The following is a 22,349-nucleotide window of genomic DNA, read 5'->3' as shown; positions in this document are numbered from 1 at the left end:
TTATTAAACCCCTAGATTCTTTACAAGGCCTCCCCTAGGGAGAGGAAAGCAAAGGGGGAAAATCCTAGAGAATTCCTACAGATTCCATGGAGGGGAATAGTCTCTAGACCCCAGCCTGGCTAGGTTCACACTCTGAGAGTTAGTAGCAGCGGGTCTGTGCACACAGTCCTTCCTCTCTCCTGAGCTTCAGTTTCCCCTCCTTCCAAATGGGAGTTAATAATAGTCAACTCTGAATTCTTATGAGCCTTTAGTGAGAAAATGGACATAAATCATTTAAGGTGCAAAGGACTCTATAAAACATCATCACCTTCACCCTCACCATCACCATCATCATCACCACCACCAACATTATCACCACCATCATAATCATCACCAGCACTACCACCCCCCCCCCACCAGCATCTCTCTATCTCCCACCCCATGGTAAATATTCAACTGCATGTCTGCATTTATGGTAGGCCTTGGTTTGCATGAATTAATTTATATTCCAGTGTAACCTCTACTGAATGTTTTGTCTTATTTGACCTCTTTAGTACTCTCATTAAGAAAGATTACAAGCTAGCCAAGGAATCCCAAGATATTCTGGACTATTTATCAAGACCCTGCCTCAAAATATACCATACATTCTGATCTCCAATTAACTACCAGAACACTTGGAGTAGAGCTCAGAGTGGTAGCACACTAGCCTTGAGCACAAACAAAGCTCAGGGACAGTGCCCAGGACCTGAGTTCAAGCCCCACAACCACCACCACCAACAACAAAATATTAGACACAAACAACAGTTACACAATACAACAGTTTCACATTACATGTAATTTTGTTCTAATGGGTACCTTTTTGTTGGAGGAGGGGATGGATCACGAATCATATTGAAAGAAGACAATTTAAAGTTGATGTTTTATATTGCTGCACACAGGAAAGACTGAGACAGAGTTCATACCTTTATTGTCACAAATCCAGAAAGTGGATCTCTGGTTCCCTCTGTCCTTCCCAGCGCATAGCCTCTCTCAGCAGCCTTCCTAACATGCAGGTCTGACCTGGACATTCCCATTTTTGAATCTCTTCAGTGGCCTTGTTATGGTTCAAATCTTCTAACTCACTCGATGTGATCTCTTGCTGTTCCTCTTTATATGCCCTCAACCTTGCTTACTGCCCCCCAAATTACAGGTTCCCATGACACCTCTCTGGCCACATAATCTCATTCTCTGTGTTCTTTTATGTCCTGGGAGGGCCGGGCATAATCCCCCCCCCCCATCCTCAGACTTTCTCCTAACTCGCTCCAGCTTGTCCTGGAGATTCATCTCCACTGAGACGTTGCTTTCTGTCTCTGGATTGGGTGTCCATCTTGTCTATTCTTGAGAATAATCTCTATTTGTGAAATCCATGACACTTGCTTTTCTGTATGTGTAGTGAGATTTGAATCTTCGGGTATCTGTATCAAGATTTTAATCTTCCAAACAAGGACTCTTCTCATCCTCTGAATATATCGTTATTGCAAAAAGAGATGCGAATTCTCACCTCACCAGTGCCAATACAGGAGATAAAAGATTCCTTTGTGTATCTCTTGGTGCCTAAAACACAGGAAATTCATACAGTGAGTGAGGGGATGAACGGAAGGGACGGAAGGACAGGCAGATGGGTGGGTGGGTGACATCGAACCACATGTCTGTGAGATTTAAAACACAACTGATTGCTTGCTGATCCAATCCAGGGGATAAGTTCCCAGGGAGAGCTGCATCTGTGGATGCCTTGGGCACCCTGTGTAACAGTCTGTTCACACTGGAGTATGTTCACACCAGAGCATGTTCAAGGGCTCTTTTCTGACCTCACACGCAGTAAGTGTCTGAGCTCTGTGGGCTATTTGTAGGGAGTTTATTTCATCCTTACAGAAAGCTGCTCAGTATAAATATTAGTCAGTTGATTTCACACAGAGTTAAAACAAGCTTTTCCAAAAAGCCTTTGACCTCTCTTGTCCCCAAGTAGGTGCTTTAGACAGATTCTCGGAGCCCTGGAAGCTTTGCCGGATTTGGTGAAGTGAGAGCCGTGTTCTGTTTCGGGAGCAGCCTTCTGTGAAGGCTGAATGGGGGGTGATGTTGCAGGCCCGGTCAGGGAAAGCCAAGGATTTTAGGAGGACAGAGCTGGGGTGATGTGAAAGCCAGCTTCCCTCTTCTGGGTGCATCTCCCTGAGCACATTTCTCAAGATAGTCACTTGGGCACCAAGATGGTGGCTTGCTGTCATGAAGGAGCTAGGGCTTTGGATGTTTGAATGACCCAAGTTCAATCCCACCTCAGCTGAGCTGCTTAGCTACTGGGGAACCTGGCTTCAACTTAGGCTTCCTAGTAACCAAACCAGTTGATAAAACTAGTGCTACTTAGCCGAGCAGTTTGGTGCAAGAGAGAAAAAGAGAGAGAGAGAGAGAGAGAGAGAGAGAGAGGGAGAGTTAATTTATATCCCAACTAAAATATTTATTAACTGTCTAACCTTGGAAATATCAGTGAGTTAACTTAGCCCTGAGTTCTTCTGTTAATGGTCATGAATGGTTTCTATCGCATACCATATTGAATGTGAGCCTCAAAAAAGAACCATGTGTAAGCCCAGCACTAGTAAATGGCTCACGCCTGTAATCCTTTTTACACAGGAGTCTGAGATTTGAGGATCACAGTTTGAAGCCAGCCCTGGAAGAATAGTCCAGGAGACTCCCATCTCCAGTTCATCACCAGAAAACGGGAAGTGGTTCTGTGGCTCATAGCAGTAGACTGCTAGCCTTGAGCACGATGAGGCTCAGGGACAGCACCCAGGCCCTGAGTTCAAGCCCCAGGTCCAGCAAAAGTAAAAGAAAGAAAGGAAAAACCCCCACAAACATGTGTAAGTGTCTCCACAGTCACCTTTGTATCCTATCCTTGGCTGAACTATGATGGTGTTAGTGATGAAGATAGATAATGGTTTTCTGGCCTCTTCAGCTTCAATAGACTACCTGTTTCCTCTGCTTGTTTATTTCTTCTATTTCAAGCATTTGAGTTGCATCATATGCAAAAGTAAGACCCTGAGTATAGTTTAAGTGATTGTCTTTTCTTACCTCCCCTCTCCTTTCCCTTGGAGAGTTGCATGCTGGCCTATGTCATGGTAGCATGGGTTCTTTGATTTAACCACACAGTGCATGCTGGAACATTCTGGTCATCTTCTCCATATGATGTTCTGGAAGATGGACCTGGGTCCCTGCCATGAATTACCTCATAACCCCATTTTCTTTGGATCTCTAGCTTTGCCTCGGTGTTTTGTGGATCCTAGATCTCAGAAACAAATGATTTTATTTTACTTTTTCTTGCATCAAATCTGCCATTCTGAGTGTGGGATGTTTGCCCCTATTTATCCATTGGACTGGCTTTCCTGGGTATTGTTTTATCAGCCTGTCATATGACCCAAGTTGTTATTGTTATTATTATTATTTTGCCCACTTCAACTACATGCTTAAACTTCTGACCTTTTGGGAAGCCTTTCTTGGCCAACTCTTTTCAGTGCTTTCTGTTTCTGCCCTCATGCTGCATGCTCCTATAAACTCCTGGACCACCCCAAGACTTTGACCTGCCCATAGCTATGGAGGTACCTGGGGTTTGTCAACCTTGCTCGCCACACTGGCCCCAAATCCACCACGGCACTGGCATCTAGCAGATGCTCAGACTCAGCTGCCGAGACAATTATATGCATATCGTGTTCTCGCCTATTTGAATACCTTGCTGCCCTTGCTTTCTGGCAGTCTCTCCTAATTTCATTTCTTCCAAGTCCAACTATAATTCATTTTATGACAGCCCCCCCCCACCTTTTTTCCCCCTCTCTCTCCAGTTGGCAAACTATTACAGGCTGAAACTTATGCAACACACAATGAAAGACAAGGTCATATTTTATCATCTTTGCCTGTTACAGTAACCAGATCAGACATCTTTCAGCAAGTGAGGTGAGTGCAAGCCAGCTGATATTTATCATGTCACACACCTGATTACAAAAGGCAGAAGGGCAGGAGGGAAACCTGAATGATGCCTAACAGCGGGTACACACCCTTAAGGAGCTTGCAGTCTTTTTTGTTGACAGATGTGTGTGACTTCTTGTGAAGAAATTAGTTCGAAGTTTACTCTGATGTGTGGCTTTGTAGGTTCATTAGAAACATTCACATGTGAAGGTAACACCACAGATATAGTCTAAAGGATCACATTCTTCCTCCTCTTATGTCTCCTCTTCCCCCTTCCCCCCCTTGAGTAGCTTCTGGCCTACTGGCATTGTTACATTTACTTTTCGATCTCACAGAATGGGATGATCATGGATGTGCTTATGTTTGCCCCCCAATAACCTTCCACATATGCTCTTCTATAAGATGGATCTGGGGCTGGGGATATGGCCTAGTGGCTAGAGTGCCTGCCTCGTATTCATGAGGCCCTGGGTTCAATTCCCCAGCACCACATACACAGAAAATGGCCAGAAGTGGCGCTGTGGCTCAAGTGGCAGAGTGTTAGCCTTGAGCAAAAAGAAGCCAGGGACAGTGCTCAGGCCCTGAGTCCAAGCCCCAGGACTGGCCAAAAAAAAAAAAAAAGATGGATCTGGGTCTCTGCCACCGTGAACCTTACAGTCTTGTGATCTGCATGCAGGTCTCTAGTTGGGCCCTCTATTTTTTTAATTTCTGTGACTTAGAAAATATCCTTATTACATTACTTTCTTCCTCCTTCCTCCGCCCCTCCACTGATTCTGCTACACTTGAAATGAGACCTTACTGTGTAATACTAGGAGGGCTATGCCTCTTCAGAGCCACGGGATGACTTCTAAGTTAACTACCCAGATGTGTTGTTTTTGGTAGCCAGATTTGGTTCTATAACTAGATTTTGGAAAGGGCTGAAGAAGGTGATAGCGTGTGTGTGTGTGTGTGTGTGTGTGTGTGTGTGTGTGTGTGTGTGTGTCTTAGTCTTAGTGATGGTGGGACATGAGCTGCCTTGATGAGTAGATGACCTTGAACTGTGCTAAGTATGAGAAGAAGTCATTGTGAGCGAATCCCTCTGTGTGGCAGTGGAATGTGCGCTTTGCCCTAATTCGTATCCACAGAGCAGCCAGCCCCTTCGTTTGGAAGGCCTTTCATTGCCCCAATGTGGAGAGTCTCTGCGTCTCCTCCTACCCATGTGACTGAGAAGCTGGGGGCAAAATGAGATACCTCCATGACCATCCCAGCCACAGTAAAGCTTCTGTTCCACCAGGCGACTTTGTTCAGTTTTTATGGTGACCTTGTCTCTTATTAGCACATTGTCTAACCAACCCACCCCCAAATCTGCCCACACCCTACTTTAGACTTGGGGCCATCAGAAGGATGCAGTGACAAAGCAGGCATCAGCCATGCTATATCGGAGTCCTGTCTCAGGGTATCTATGAAGTGAGCTTGTGCAGGGAGGCGGGATCTATCCTTGCTATTTCATGTATTTCAGTAAGCAAAGAAGGAACGGCGATGGCGGCAGTCATGTAAATTCATCTTGAATGTGGATTTGACACTGATGGTACACTGGTGGTTGTACCGAGCCTGGCTTCCCCCATTTTCTTGAGAAAAAATGGGGGCTGGTGAGAAGGAGATGGATGGTAAAAGTCTTTTTAGGATTGAGATTTACTCCCCACCCAGGAGGAGAAGGATCTTTAACTGTGTTATCATTTTACATGCATTTCTCTGTTCCTTCCCCTATGAAAATAACGGGTTTCTTTTTTGTTTTGTTTTATTTTTTAAACCCACTATTTGTTTACATGGCTCAATTCTCTAAATGTTCCTTCCCCCTTCTGCTGCTCAGCTATATTTGTGATGACAGGAGGCAGATCCAGGTGTCTCTTGGAGGTAGGAGTAGGTCATGGGGGTAGGATGGCACTGATGGGAAAATATCCCTAGCAATTGAGCTTTCACAGATATAATTCTTAAGTCTTGCCTCTGCCTTTTTTAGAGGGGTGGGGGTGGGGAGAGAACTTTCTGTGGATCTGTAGTTCTTTGCAAATCACATATTAAAAATGATCACTACAGTCAGGTTATGCTCTAGGGTCAGAATTGGATTGGGACAAATGTCACTCTGTGCCCTTGAAGTGACCTCTGGCAATGTGCTTAGCCTCTCTCAAAGCTTCTTGCCTATAGGAGGAAGACCAGGTTTGTGCCCACATCATGAGCCTATAGGCTTCCCTGAGGGACTTCCATGTTTACAGTCATTATAAGACTGTGTGGCCAAGGCTGGAGGCATGGCTCAAGTGGTACAGCTGTGGGCCAGCCAGCTGATCTGGGGTAAGGTCTTGAGTTTAAGCCCTCGTACCATTAAATTTCTTTTTAAAAAAAAAGGTTTTTAGTAGCATTATCACCCTTAACATCATGAACCCACCTTGAGTTTGGGGTCTGAGGATGGTATGCATGAGAACTTCCAAACCTCCTGTTTGGGTTGTCAGAATGTCTTCATCACACCTTGTAGTGGAATCGATCCATTGTAACCCTTCCCAATGTCAGTCTTTATGCCAGCCCACAGAGGCCCAACACGGACCACTGGAGGGTCCCCCACTGTGGGAGGAGGATGCTAGACTTGAGAAGGAATCTGCCACCTCACAGCTTAATAATCTCACCTTTCCTTACCTGAGAAGTAGGTGCACTAAAATCAAGTTCACTGAGAGCTCCCGTGCAGGTGGAGTTCCATCCTGTATACGAAGCAGCTCTCATCGTCTGGGATGGAGAAGGTACCCGGTAGCTAATGGCTCTGCGCCTATTCCTCTCCATTCACAGATCAGCTGTGACACATCTGGACAGACAGAGCTTGCACTGCACGACTCGACTCTCCAACAAGACAACGTGCAGGACAATGTCCGGTCCTCTCATTTATTTCTATTTCTTTGTTTATTTTCATTACCTTTAAAGAGTTGTACCAAGAGGTTGCCTGAAGCAGTTCATAAATATAATACATCTCCATCAGTGTCACCCCTTCCACATTCTCACCATGACCCACCCCTTCCCTTACTTTTTTCTTAACTTTGAGGTACATACAATGAAATCTCGACTGCATTCTCCCCCTTCCCCTCTTCATTCATCCACTGCTCTTCCCTCTGTCCCTGCTCCTCTTGCAAGTTCCCATTTCCTGGTGCTGATGCTGGTGGGCTTCCATTCTCTCTCTAGTATGATAGACTCCTGGCAGAGCTAAAATAGTGTTAATTCCTTCTAATAACAGGAACATTTCATACCCATATAGAGCTGCCATTGTCTGGACCTTCTTTGTGTGTGATGGACCCCTGGGGTTCTACATGACTTGACAATGCCACTTTTGTGTAGGTAGGCAGGGAGGTGTTCGGGATTCATTTTCCAATCACCAGAGTGTTTTGGATGCTTGTGTGGCAATGCATGTCTATGTATAGATGTGTGTATGTGCGCATGTGTGTGCACACCCTTGTGACACACTGCAAAGTTTGCAGCCACTGTGGTAAAAAAAAAAAAAAAAAGAATAAGCAAGCCAAAAGAGGAAATTCCTGTGCTTGAGGTGTTTCCAATCTAGTTGTGGTCAGGCAGTATCATGCGTGCAGCATATCAGAGTCTGAGGGGCTTTTAAAGGATGAGGCAAGGTCATCTAAGCCCCAGAGAAAGTGGGGAGAGAGATGAGAAGTGCTCTCTTTCCCAGTGCCCAGCTTCCCTCACTCCAGAGATGTACTCGTTTTAAGAGGCAAGCATGGCTCCCTTCGAAGCCATTGCCCCAGTATTCAGCCCTCTCTAGGATCTTTCCCTGTGCAAAGCACCATAAATATTTCATTGCTGCTAACTTTTAAGGAGTGGAGAAAAACAGCCTCCGTGCCGCCTTCTGTAACTCCACATGGAAAATCAGAATGGAACGTTCTTGCAAACATGATGCCTGGTCCCACAGGCAAGCCTGCCGCCCACTGGCTTGTGCTGGGGTTCTGTCAGGTGGTGACAAGATGGCTCTCTCCCCTCCAAGGGGGGCGGGGGGAACGTGAGAGAGGCAGCCACTTGCTTTCCCAGGAAGCAGTGCCGTGGGTCACCCTTGTCCTGACTGATTGTTTGCTGTGTGAATCATGGCCCCAGGGCAACATCAGAGGTTGGTCTGTATGCTGACCCAAGCCAGGTGTGACTCGAATCCACATCCAGATGTTTAGGAACACAGAGTGCAGGACTACTCTAGACATCCAGTGCTTACGAGTTGTGAGTAGGAGATAAGAATTGACCTTCTTGAAAAAGAGGAAAACAGTAGTCCTCAAGTGACCCATGAAGGGAGGGAACGTGGGCCTCTGTATTTGAAACAGTGGTTGGTACATAGCAAATGTTCTAGGAAAGATGTTTTTACCATCAACCACGATCATCATTACCACCAGCTCTACCATCACCACTGCCAGCACTCACATCATCATCCTCACCCCATCACCTGATGCCACCATTATTACCACTTCCATTACCATCATCATCACCATCATCGTCACCACCACCACCACCACTACCACCACCATAACCATCACCACCCCCAATCATTCCACCACAACTATCACCATAATTATTACCATCATCACTACCTCCATCACCATATCACCACAGCCACCAGTACCACTGCCATTACCATAATCAGCATCACCACCATCACCACCTCCATCGCCACAAACACCATTCCCACCATCACCATCATTGTCATCACCACCCCATCACCACCAGCCCCACCACCATCTTCATCTGAGCCTAGAGTCAGTTATAGGAAGTCTTTAATAGGAGCAGATTTTATTCAAATTTGGGTTCTTCCGTCGTCTACTAGTTCTTGAACACCAGGGACTAATTCCTGTAGCATCTCAATTTCCTTATGCCTAGAGTAGGCTGTAATGTCTATCTTGTGCACTGTAGACAGAAGGGGCCTGACCCACCGCAGATGAGTACTCAAGGAGCCTCGCCTTCTTGTGGGTAGACTAGAGGGGGCTGGACCTCACCCCCACAGGAGGACTTGTGTGCTGAAGCAATCTCTGTCAGTGTGGGGAGCTCTTTTATGCCAGGGGCTGTGCAAAATCAATCAGTACAGGTGTCAGGGGGCCGTAGGCCTCTGGTGTGGGGAAACATTGACCCTGTCATAAACCACATGGCTTTGTGGGCCTTCTACAGCCCAAGAGCTGGAGGGTCCCCAACGCTGTACAATGACAGAATACATGCTCGTAACTTTTCTCAGACATCAGAAGAGTATGACTGGGAAGAAAAGACTGTATCACTATTTATTTTTATTTATTTTATATTAGCTGTAAGTAGTTCTTCCAAAGGGTGTTGATAGCATGTGTCCGTTGATGAATACAGTGTATCTTGATCATCGGTGCCACTGTTTGTATTTTGTGAACAGGAAACACAGAGCATACAGGGGTTGGATAGCTTGCAGAGTTCCCCTCTTGTGCTCTCTGAGTGGACTGTGATCCCATTATACATGCTTCACAGAAGGCATGATGGTAACAGACCCTCAGAATTGCCTAGCATCCTCTGCTTGCTTGCTTTTCATTTATGTTGTAGCATAATCCAGAAAAGATGTTGCATTGCCAACTAAGTCACCTGCATAAAGGTGTTTATAAAATAATGTCACCTCTTTCTATTCTGTTCTTTGTCCCATGTGGTAAAGTTTATTTTACTTCAAGAAACCTGGTGTGATGATCTCCATATAGATTTTATACTCCAAGAAATCACACAGAGTTTGAAAGAGGTACATTCCCATTTTCACCCAGGATAGTGTACGAGAACACCTCCAAGACAGCATTTAAGGGTACCTGAGCCTGGATCCCACCTTCTGAGGATCTGAGGCTATAGGTCTGCTTCACAGTTTGTGTCTGACTTGTTTTTGAAGAATCTCCCAATAGCTAAGTGAAAGACTGTGTTTGGTTGCATGGATGAAAGACCAGTGTCCAATCGTATCCCTCTGATTGTGTCTGCTCAAAACTCTGTGCTGTGTTTAGTTTATCTGTTTGTTTTCCAGTGTTTTTGTCATCTCTCCAGAGTATTATTCCTCCAAGGAGACTATCTACCTTCTGTCTCATCACCTTCTTCCCAAGTTAAAGGACAGAAATTGAGCTTTGTAGCTAGGTACCAGTGGCTCATGCTTGTAATTCCAGCTACTCAGGAGGCTGAGATCTGCAGATCGCAGTTCAAAGCCAATCCTGGCAGGAAAACTCCGTGAGACTCTTATCTCCCTTTAACCACCAGAAAACCAGAAGTGGCACTGTGACTCAAAGTGGCTGAGTGCTAGCCTTGAGTGCGCAGGCTCAGAGACAGTGCCCAGGCCCTGAGTTCAAGCCCCATGACTGAACCCCCCTCCCACCCCGACCAAAAGAAAGCAAAGAGAAAGAAAATGAGCTTTGCATTGACCAATGTGGGGGGGGGGGGGAGCAGCTCTGGGCTGTGGTTGCTGTTCCTATGTACAGGGCTGGAGTCTGACAAGAAAGGACTGGGTGGGGTGGGGGCCTCTTGGTTAAGGATTCAGAGAAGGAAGTCAACTTATCCTTTGACGGAAGCAGAATGGCTGGTATTTTAGGGCTGATTACCTGCTGTGTTGGAGGTACTCCCAGAGTATGATGGGAGATGAAAAACCTGAGGGGGCACAAATACTGTTTATCTGGGTTTGCTTCCCAGTTTAAGGAAGCTGGGACATGAAGTAAGTCACATGGGGACTCTGAACAATGCGCATAAGACAGAAAGGAAGCTTGAATCCTTCCAGATACACCTTCGTCTCTCACCCCATCCTCTCTCGTCGGATTTAATTACAAATGTAATCAATTCTAAATTCCACCCGTGCCCTTCCATGGAGCAAGATGGAACTTTTCATTGAGAGAGAAGAACAGAGCTTAAAAACAAACAAACAAAAAAAAGACAGAAGTTTCAGAGCAGCGCAGGGTATCGGGGCTCATGCCTATAATCCCAGCACTAGGGAGGCAGAGACAAGAAGATCACAGTTCAAGGCCATCCTGGCCTACCAACCAGGCCTTCTCTCAAAAAAGGAAACCGTTCAAGGAAAGGAGAAAGCAAGACTTGCGTTCTTTTACTTCATGGCATTAATAATGAGATGTTCATGGTCAGCTGTGAGTTCCTTGCACTGATAAATCTGATGTTAGCCCTGAGTCTTAGGTCTATACAAACAAGATGGTTTGGGATTTTACTTGCTCTTTGACTGAATGTGAATGAGTGAAGGTACCCTAGGTGCCTTGTTGTGGTGTAGTGTGATGTGTGTGTTAGTTTGATTTTTAATTCCATCCTTACAATACTTCTTGATCATTGTCCCTCCTTCCGTCCTTCTCCCCCATCTCTCCTGGGAATGCCTGGCACTTGTAAAACTGACTCATGGAATTAAAACCCCTTTGGACCACTGCTTAAAGGCAATGAAAAATTAATTAGAGAAATAACTTGGGTCCTCACAGCAGAAGTCATGCAGTTATTCAACCCTGGCCTCATCACCCAGAAACAAAGGCTATAGTTCCAAGCAACACAGTCATTTAATCTGAGATCAGTCAGTCTGCCAAGCAGCTGGAATTAGCAATCTCCGTGGTGATGGTAACTTCTCGTAATTTTAGACCACTGTATAGTTAACCACACAGCTCCATTATGCATCCACACCGACATATTTTTTTAATCCAGTTTGTCTGTGTATATTATCTCTATCTCTGCACGCATCCTTCATCCTCTTCTCCCGCTACCCCTCAACCTTGCCCTCTTGCCTCTTAAGAAAAAAAGAAAAAGATAGTAGCAAGCTCCCTGGTGAATATTTTTTATATAACTTTGCATACCGTTTATTTAGTTTAGTAATGAAAAATTCCAGCTCTAGGCTCTGCATAGGATAGCATTTCTAATGTTTTTTAAACAGCTATTAATGTAGTCGAGCACTCGGGTGTGTGTGTGTGTGTGTGTGTACGTATGTGTGTGTGTGTGTGAGAGAGAGAGAGAGAGAGACCGTGCTCGCGCGCGCGTGTGCATGTGTTTTCCTTTTCCTCCTCGCTGTCTGCTCAGTGGTGAACTCAGCCTCCAGAGGAGGAGCAAGCCTTGATTGAGGAGCCAGGCCTCCCTAGCAGGCGAGTCCTGTCTGGAGCTGGTTTGGGGAGCAATCAGATGTTGAGAGGGGCACCGGTCTGCTAGGAGGCCTTGTCTCCCTGTGCATCGACGACACCCCCTCAGCAAATCCACAGGGCCCAGCCCGCACACCCTGTCTCCCGATCCAGCCTGACACTGGGCAGGTGCTATGTGGTGTGGGATTTAAACAGCCGCTAAGTTTATGGAGGAGAGAGCACTCGGGATGGTCCAGCAGGTAGGCTGCTTTCTGTGTCGTTTTTCACCAGCAGTGGCGAAGGGATTTTGGCAGAAGGCTTTCCTTGCGTTAAGTTCGTCCTGACTGGAATGCAGTTTCCATCTTGAGTCACTCTGGGGAAATGCGAGTGTCAATGAAGTGCGTCTGTGTGTGTGTATGTGCGTGTGTGTGCGTGTGTGTGTCCCCCACATCCCCACTCTGCAGAGCTGAGCTGGTCTTAGGACCAGAAGGTTAATGGTGCCATTTTGCATCCCCCCACACACACACTTCCTTGCTCCGATGCCTCCCTGGGGGCCTGATGCAGCTTAGGTCAATTCAGGAGGCTTTCTCTGAAGATGAACCATTTCTCGCCGGAGAAGTAGCTCAGCCCCAGCTGCTAAACTAAAGTCAAGCACACGGTTAGCAAGACAGAGAACTGCAGACAGCCATGGGCCAGGAATAGTTTCATCCACATTCACTTAGGGAGGGGCCATGGGGTGGGGTGGGGGTGGGGGGGACTGTCTCATTGTAATGCCTGCCACTTGCCTGGAACGTATGGGCTGGAGTCATCAGTGGGGTTATTACGTCTTGACAGCTCTTGGATATTTCTTCATTATAAGGCTGGGGTTGAATCTAGCAGTGAGCTTCTTTAGGGGAAGAGAGAGACGAGGTAGGAACGAATTCCAGTGGAAAGGGGGAGGGGGCATTGAAGGAGTGAGTGAAAGCTTAAGGGAAATGCACACACACACACACACACACACACACACACACACACACGGAAATACTTGATGAGAGAGTCAGGCAATTTCAGAGACAAGAACAAACCATTTTGTGCTCTGCCGCCGTTGAGATGTGTGGTTCGCATTCGATTTCCAGCTAAACTCTCGTGCCAAGAGTGACTGGCTACCACCCTTGGCTCTCTCTTTAGTTCTTCCCAAACTCCTTGATTCAAATCACTCAGAGGGCTGAATGGGAGAGCAAGGCTGTTTTCCTAAACAATAGCAGCACCAACACCATGGCCTGAGAGCCCCATCCCCAGAGTGAGATTTAAGGGTCCAGTGTGTTTCAGTGACCAGGGAGGAGGGGCTGTGTGGATGTATGTACATGCATTATGCTAAATCACCAGATTACAGTTGTTTGTCTTAAAATAGCAGCCATACTCTATTTCATGCTTCAGCAAAATACTTAAATTGAAATGACTTTTTTTTCCCCCTTTTGCTTTTAGGAATGAGACTTGATTGCATTTTAATAATCCTTTTGCTCTCAATCACCCCGTGAAATCTACCCATTGGGCCATCTTGAGCAATCATAGAATTCCATGTCATCATGGTATTCTTCAAGTTGTCCTAATTAATTAATTCTGAGAGGTCTAATGGAATGAGGCGTGGGATGGTTACTTCTACATTCATCCACATCGATGCTCCTTTTGTGATTTAATTTTTTTGGTTGTTGTCATTTTTCTCTAAGTAGTTGTACACAGGGGTTTCAGTTCTGTCGCGTCCATTTATAAGTACCATGCCTCTTGATGGGTGTCATCCCTTCTATCATTCACCCCCACGTGGAGCTTCTTTATTTCCAGCCCCTGCTCAACCCTGCAGTAGCAAGAGTGAGTTTTAGATCCTGAGATCCTGAGTTCTTCCCACCCACCTTCCCCCTCCCTCTGTTGTGTGTTTAACAGCAACCCAAGAACATTCTGGCACTGGAAAATGGATGTTAGCTTTGCAGAAGCTTTCGTGGGGGTGGGGTGGGGAGGTGGGGGGACAGTTGCAAAGCCATCACCTCCCCATTGAGGAGGGACACCCACCCACGAGCACCCTCACTCTGCAAGTCTCTGCAATTATTCTATTTATTTAGGGAAAGTGGGGGTTGGTGTGGGGAAAGAAGGAGGGAGCAGCCTCTGCAAATGAGGGAATGTCTGGCCAGAATGCGCCCCATAATTTTGCTTGTCACCATCAGCCACACAGAGGTGGCTTTAGCTTTCTACAGGAGCCCAAGACGTGCCATGACCCCGAGTGGGGAAAGGTGCCCTTTCCTGTTTGTGTATTTTAACAGAAATTCGTTCCAGCCGAGCTAAGAATCTAGGAACCATCCCTTGGAGAGGGAACAAAGGCATGTCTGGGAAGGTGAAAGGTAATTCCATAGGCAGTACAATGATTTTAATTAAATATTAGCTGTAATTAGCCTGAAGTGCAAATGTTGGGAATATTAATTAGGGTCTCTCTGGAGCGGCTGTCGGTGTGAATAAAGTGATGGTAGGGGGTCCCCCTCAGCATCTGTTGGGGAGTTCCAGGTGTGGGTTGCATGCGGGAGAGCCCACCCCATGTGCTGGGGTGATGCTGGCCTCTGTGGCTCCCATTGCTTGTGTTCTGAGACTGAGCTCAGTGCCCTGTGTCTGCCATGATGGCTCTGCTCTTGATAGAATAGGGATTTGCTCTGGCTCTGGTGACACTGTTATGTCCCCCTGGCCTCTCCTAGAGAAGAGGTGGAGGGTTTTGAAGCCATGCTTCAATCTTGAGATGCTCCACAGGTTTTCTAGGACTCTGGGTCGATCAGTTGCCAAGGGCCACCCCACTCTAACCTCCAGCCAATCAGATGTGTGCCCCCATCTTTTGAGGCAGCTACCTTATAAGTAAGAGATATAAATAGATGTGGGGCCCTGGAGTGTGAGATGGAGAGGGGTTTGTTTCTTGGAAAACGGGAAACCTCTGCCCCTCCAGCAACTGCCCTGGGCAAAGGGGAGCAAAAGAAGGGTCTGAGTTTGGCTACTGGCTTCTCTGAGAATGACCTGTCTCTGTGGCTTTGCTTATAAGCCTGATCCAGGTTGGGAGAAGAACACCTTCCACCACTGTGTGACATGAGATGAGAGGCGCAGGATGCCCGCAGTGGGGATTTTAGATATCTGAGCTATTGACATGGGGGTCAAGGCTAATCCTTCGTGGGAGCGGACTTGCCTCTGCCCATTGGGACATCACCAGCCATCCCTGGCCTCCACCTTCCAGATGCCAGGAAAACTTTATTCCCCAAATCTGTGACAAAACTAAAAATGCCCCCCACTCATCACTGGGTACCCCCTGAGAAGCAGCGGTCATTGTTCAAGAACAGATGCAAAGCATGCACTCCAGTACCTGAGGTACGGTGCCCTGTCACTTGGGTGGACTTCGGAGCACCCTCAAGAAGTAGGGGCTGCCATCCAGGGAGAGCCCGGAAGCCCTAGGCCCCAGGGACCTTCTCCTGATAAGCTAATTCTGCTAAGGTTGCTATCTGGGGCCCTTATAAGGCAGAAAGCTCGCAATGGAATGGGGAAGCAAATTTTAGAAGAGATTCTGACTCATTCTATCATTCTGCAGGACTCAGCTGAGATCCTTGGTTTAGGTAGCATACCCTCCCTTTCTGTCTCTTCCTGCTTTGCCTCCAGCTTTGTATCTAGCTCAAACGAGTTCAGCAACATGCCTGCTTTTAGCTGATATGTCCTTATCTAATGCCATTTTGCCAAGGCCGCAAATAAAACTTTTTCTACAGGGGCTCCACTGATAAGTAGTTGAAGCTTTTATGGGTCATGGAACTGTTCTGACAACTATCCACCTCTGTCCATTGGCAATCGGTGAGCACATGAACATGGTTGTGTCTCCATAAAACTCTACAAAAACAAGCAGAGGACCGTGGCCTGGGATGCCACACCTAGAGCCTTCAAAAACCTTTTTCCTCCCCTTGGAAAATAAGACAGGTAGAAATTCTTAGAGGCTAAGATCATCTACCTAGGGAGAACCAGACTTGAGTGTCACAATTTTCCCTGTGGAAGGTTCTAGATATCCCAATGTGGGGGGTGCTTTTGTTAGCGATAGAGAAGTGTTGCTGTGAAATTTCTAAACATAAGACTATGTTCCTCAAAATGCTCTGCATAGGGAAAAAGATTCTAGTTTAATAAGGAAACATCCCAAATTGGTTTCTTAAAAAAAATTAGTCAGGATAAGTGATAAGGAAGAGGAACCTAGCTTAATGAAAACACGGAGAGATGGGGGAGAGTGAAGGGAGGGGTGGCACGATCAGCGAGCATTGTACTCATCCAGCTGACATGTTGCACTGAAACCACTAAGTGCCATGACTTTTAAAGATAATAAAATTATAATTATCCCCCAAAAAGGGCCCAATGTCTTAGTTGCTCAAGATGAGTAAGTTTTGGAGAGCAAATGTACGGCATGGGATGATGGTTTAAAATACTTCAGACTTGGAGTGTATGAAAGGATGCATCTTAAGTTAGATCTCCCAACCCCAGGCGAGCGCTCACTCGTGCTCCCCCACAGATGGGTCACCGTGGGTTGAGGGGGATGGCTAGTGAGCTGTAAGGTGCATTTCTCTTCATGGTGGGTACCTACAGCAAAACATGGAGTTACACATCATCAATAGAGACCATTTCTGTGTCAATAGCATCTGCAGAAAGCTGTGGAGGAAAAGGGTATTTACCTACCAATGGTCACTGACCCAAAGGTGTAACACACACTGTCGCTACAGATGGATTCAGAATTCCCTTGGTATCACAGGAGCTTGGGGACACTTTGTTGTCTTATCAGATCCTGGGAGCATTTTCCTGTGGGCAGCCTCCCTGCAGGAAGCAGTTCTTAGCAGCCCCTGACTTGCGGTTACTAGTGCGGTTGGCAATCACAGTGGAGAGAAAACTTCCTTCCCAAACCAAATCCTGGGGTGGCCAGGATGTAGTGGTACCAAGCAACAGATGGCCATGAACTCCCATCACGGTGGGATGGTGGGACTACTAGCAGAGAAAGTTCCTGATTGGTAGGATGGTATCACATGACCGACCAGAGGTAGCAGTGACTGGTACAGCTATTTTCTTTACCTCATGGGCGCAGTGAGAATGTCCCTGGGGCACCTTGACCCTGGCTCAGACTGGGGCGTTGACCTTGAAGAACCAGGAGTGTAAGGTGACCAGCAGGAGGAACACAAGATCCTACACTGCCCCTAGAGCTGCAGGAAAAGGGAAAGAAGGAAGGGAGGAAGGAAGGAAGGAAGGAAGGAAGGAAGGAAGGAAGGAAGGAAGGAAGGAAGGAAGGAAAGAAGGAGAGAAAAGAGTGTAAGATTTGATGCCCAGTGGCGCAGATTTAGACACATTAGGCTGTAGGAAGAAGAAGTAGAAAGGAAGGAATGTTTTCACTTGTGAAGTGTTTAAAACCTATCTTAAGCTCCTTCTCTTCCAAGAGTCATCTTTGGCCTTCCCATCCAAAGTCCTTTCTAAACAAATGTATAAGCACCCTGGGTGCAGGGGCTGAGGTGGGGCGGGGGCTGAGGTCCTCTCCCCTCCCCCTTGGTCATCATTTCTGGGTTGAATTCAGGTTGCATTAGCAGAATGCCTGTGGGGGGGGGATGCCAGCTCTCCTGATATTTTTGCCCTGGAGTCATTAGGGGAGGGCTAAAGTCACATCTAATTGACCACAGACAGTGGAAAAGCCTGGTGTTTGGTGGCCCTAATTACTAAGCCTTGGTTGTTTGGGGTTTTTTTTCTTCTTTTTCTCCTCTCTCTTTTCTCTTTCTGACTATACAGTTGCATCTTTGGGAAGCATGGAAAATTTGAACCTCTAGGCTACTGTTTCTGTGCATGTGTGTGAAGGGTGGGGGAGTTATGGGGGTGGAGGTGGAAGGAGAGGGAGAGAGATGCTTCTAGAAATGGAAACATGAGTTCAGTGGTTTTTCTTTTTAATTCTTTTGACTTGACTGTAATTATCATACTGCATGTTTAGGTTATAACTGAAGGACGAATTGTTATATAATACCCTGTACTTTTTTTTTTTTAAAGTAAAATTAGAGTTGGATGGGGTGGGGGGGAAATGTTGCCTAACCGTGAGTCCGAATTAAGTCCCTTATGGTTCAGCTGAAAGTGGGAAGATGGAGATCAAAGGCAGACACCTGTCGAAATTAGGATCTGAATTTTTATTGGCTGATTTTCGTTGGTACTGGGACACACACACACACACACACACACACACCTCAAACACACACCTCACACACACACACACTGCCCCATTATGTGAGGCAAGCCACATAAAACTTAGATTAAATTCAAATGCTTAGATGAATTACCTCTCCTCTGGAGAGCACTTTGCTGGTTGGATTTAATCTCTCTCGGCACTTGATGTGTCCCCCCTGTCACCATGGGCCACCCGTGCTCGCCAGCATCTGGGAAAGAAGGGCTGGGCCGAACCCACGGCGGGCTGCAGGAGGCCCTGTGTTGACTGACTGACTCCTAGAAAGTATGGTGAGCGGATAGTAGACCTCGGGTGGGGTCCTGTTGGGGAACGCGCTCATGGTGTCTCTCCTCTCTCTCCCCCATTCCTGTCTTGCAGGGTAATCAGGACGCGGCGGCTGCCCCGGACACCATGGCTCAGCCTTACGCCTCAGCCCAGTTCGCCCCGCCTCAGAATGGCATCCCCGCGGAATACACGGCCCCGCACCCCCACCCCGCGCCCGAGTACACGGGCCAGGCCAGCGTCCCCGAGCACCCGCTAAACCTGTACCCGCCCGCCCAGCCGCACCCCGAGCAGAGCGCGGACTCCAGCGCGCAGACCGTCTCCGGGACCGCCACAGTAAGGGGGTGCTGGGGCTGGGGTGGGGGGCAGGACGGAAGGGGGGGGGGTCAGCCCCGCACTGGGCACCAGGGCTGGACCCTGCCCAGTGCGGAGGGGGGCTCTCTCTCTCCCTCTCGTGCCCCACGGACCCCACCAGCTTGCCAAAGGTGCCTCTTCCTCTCCATAACTCTTGTCATTGAAACCAGCGCGTCTTTCACAGTCGACCTGGGGTTAGGAAGCCTTTGTTCATCTTGTTTTCCAGGCCTACAAGTTTGTTTTATCCCCAATGTCACCCCATGGGATAGTTTATCTAATTGTTTTATGGGCATAGATTCATGGGGGGTGGGGTTGTTGCCATTGGAATACTGTTTCCTTTTGTCTTTCAAGGATAGGATTTAGATAAGCACAGAATCCACCCATTTTTGAAGCCTGCCTTCGTGATTGATTGTGTTTGTGATTGACTGCTCTGTAGAGTTGTGCAACCATTACCTGACTTAGGGAATGCTTCCCACATCTTGCTTGGCGTGTATCTTGTAGCGGGGTGTTGGTGGCTCACTCCTGTAATCTTAGCTACTCAGGAGGCTGAGATTTGGAGGATTGCAAATTAGAGTCACCCGTGGGTAGAAAGTCTGCAACACCCTGTCTCCAATGAACTAGGAGAACAAGGAAGCTGAATAGAATTGCAAGGCCTGGAGGTTGAGCCCTGGTGAGAGAGAGAGACAGAGAGAGACAAAGAGACAGAGAGAATAAATAAATGAATGAATGAGAGAATCTTGTGCCCAGTCCCACCCCAGCCCTCTGGGTCTTACCTGAATTCATTGAGACGACATCCATTTTGTGTGTGTTTTTCCCTGGTTTGTGGAGATTTTACTGCTGGGCCAAAAGCAAGAGAAAGGTGCAAATTGCAAAGGGGCAGCATGTGAGAATTTGGGGTTTATTGGAGGCACATGGGGGCAAGAGAACCATTCTGTGTTTTGAGGAGCCAGCAAAAAGAATGCATCTTATTCCATGTAGATCACCTCAATGGATCACAAAAGAGCAAATGCACAGAAAAAAAAATCTTATTCCATACCCCCACCAGAAATGGAAGATAACCCTCGGCAAAAATAAATTATATTCAAATTACAAGTGTTCTCTGGGACTGGCTCCTACAGCAAAAAGCCCAGGAAAGCCAACTGGATTGGCTCTAGCTTGCCTCTTCGTGGCCCACATTTCCATCAGGACCCAACAGGCTCCAGCCCTGGCCTCACTCTTCCTGCCCACTTCCGTTGTCTGCCTCATCCGTAAGAGTTCAGTCTCTGGTCATTGGGCTCAGCTGGCTTGCAGAGCGTGAGAGCCGTTCACTGGCTGAGGCAGAGGCCACGTGGGTCAGCATTGTGTCTGCCAGATGCCTTCTGCACAGTTGTGCAAAGACACAGAGGTAGAGGTAGGACAGACTACTGAGGCACTCAGACATGACAGCGTTGGGTAGAGAGCAGGGACATGGTTGAATCTGACAGTAAGGGTGTCACTGAAGGCCTAGACGAAAGCAGAGAGATGCCGGCCCAACAGATGCTGAGGAGTGAATGAATGGGTTGTCACCTGGGCTGTATCAGAATAGGGGATACACTGTCCATCATGGACAACTTGAAGGATGAGGAAGACAAAACAGCAGCTGGAGAAGGAAGAAAGGAGAGAATGCACTCAGTAACCTGGTTGATTTGGACTCCATTTTTTTTGTGCCAAGGGGAAGGACATTCCTTAGAGGGGAGGGGAAATGAGAGAAAATGAGTCATAATGTGGGTAAGAAAGTGGTGGTGTGTGTGAACGCTTATGAAGGGTAGACCAGGAAAGAAGAAAGGCATTTTTCACAGCTTTATTGATGTATAACAGTGTGTACGGTTTCTTTAGACCTTTATATATGAATGTAGATGTGGAACAATACTCCTTAAGTTAATAACAATAAAAAATCTCTATCCCTTCCAAAATTTTCTTCTGTACCTCCACCTCTTCCTTTCACTATAAACTTAGTTGACAGTTTCTAGAGTCTTATCACAATGACAAATAAGACATGTGCTCTTTGGTCTGTTTCCTATTTCTCTGCATCATCATTTTTAGATTCATCCATATTGTTTCATGTCTTGTTAGCTCACTCTTTTTCATTTCTGAGTACTAGTCCATTATATGAATATGTCAAGATTTGTTTCTCCACTTATCAGTGTATATGAGTATTAGGGAAATGCAAAGATCATAAATGAGACCATCTTATCTCCTGCCATAAGATGATGACATACATATGCTCATTTCTCTTATGCCAAAAAAAAAGAAAGAAAAAGGAAAAAGGCTCTCCTCTCTGTGATCTATTTTTGAATCATTCTCCCTTGATCTGAGCTTGGCTGGTACTGGTTTATTTGAGATTGTCTCCACCTACCTGTACATTCACTGGGTTTATTTGGTCCTTACCCCAAGTTCTGCATTTCATGTACAAGGAATGTAACTTCAACCCAACGATGACTTCTCCAATCCTGGATACAAAGCCATGTATTAACATACAAAGTTAAAGTCAGACCCAGATTGGACTAAATGGTAGAATGAATGCTTAGCATTCATGAAGCTCTTGGGCTCCATCCTCAGCACCCCACACATAAAAAAATAAAAATAAAGAATAGTGACAGTGGGCTGTTAGGAGAACAGCTCTGTTATTCCTGGAATAACCGCGTCCTTTGACACAAATAGATATCCATGGTGTTTAATGCCATCCTAAGGACATTTCAGGGGCCGTTCATTCCTGGAGAAACTGGGTAGTTTGGGGGGTAAGAGAAACCAATCCATCCATCTGGTGGGCTCCAAGAGCATCTAAAATATGCACATGATTTCACACAAAGTGCACAGTCTGTTCAGGGAAGCAGCATGCACCTCAAGCTCCCAACTAGAATGAAGTGAAGTACAAATAGAGAAGACTTTCCCAGCCACCCTCACGCTCCCAAGGGGCTCGGATGAATCCTTAACAGGCCATTTTTCTGCTGAATTTCCATTGAATGTAGACCTCCAGACACATCATGGATCATCTAATGCCAGATACTGACTCTTGCCATGTTATAATGAGAGATCTGCTGGCGGAGAATTCTCTGTGTATCTCCAGTAGCAACTTGATTTCTATTTTTAACACCGCTACAGTCTTGTTTCAGTCTCCCACACTTTCCCAGTCGCTCTGAACCCTAATGGGAGAAAGAATGTGGGTCTTGAGGCTCGGTCTCTGCTGACAGAAGAGTTGTGTAAGGAGCCTCAGCTGCCACCAGTCAAAGTGTTTGCCATGTCTCTGTATTTCACTAGTGCCTGTAACAGATAGAATTGGTTGATGATGGGGTCTAGCTTTTCATCCTTAATATATTGACTTCAATTCTGAGGCACGAAGATTGTTGAAGCACAGGGAATAGGTTGCTCGAAAAGTATTTGTTTTTGCTCATTAGATATTATTATTGAAGCAGTTCACAATTGTGGTTAAGAAAGGGAAACACAGG

At 46.6% G+C, this 22,349-nt stretch overlaps 1 protein-coding gene across 9 annotated transcripts in view; it reads left to right on the top strand.

Annotated features, from left to right (window-relative positions):
- The window catches only part of Rbfox1 (RNA binding fox-1 homolog 1), a 929,373-nt gene that overhangs the window by 767,452 nt on the left and 139,572 nt on the right, over positions 1 to 22,349 (top strand). For all 9 annotated transcript variants that reach the window (XM_048332274.1, XM_048332271.1, XM_048332270.1 and 6 more), the window contains one exon: positions 18,628 to 18,867. In XM_048332274.1, the coding sequence (XP_048188231.1) occupies positions 18,628 to 18,867 (240 nt within the window). The remainder of the gene's footprint in view (positions 1 to 18,627; positions 18,868 to 22,349) is intronic.

Source organism: Perognathus longimembris, chromosome 23 (genome assembly GCF_023159225.1).
Source record: "Perognathus longimembris pacificus isolate PPM17 chromosome 23, ASM2315922v1, whole genome shotgun sequence".
NCBI classification, from domain to species: domain Eukaryota; kingdom Metazoa; phylum Chordata; class Mammalia; order Rodentia; family Heteromyidae; genus Perognathus; species Perognathus longimembris.
Note: the sequence above shows the minus strand (reverse complement) of the source record. Positions and strands in the feature narration are given on the sequence as shown.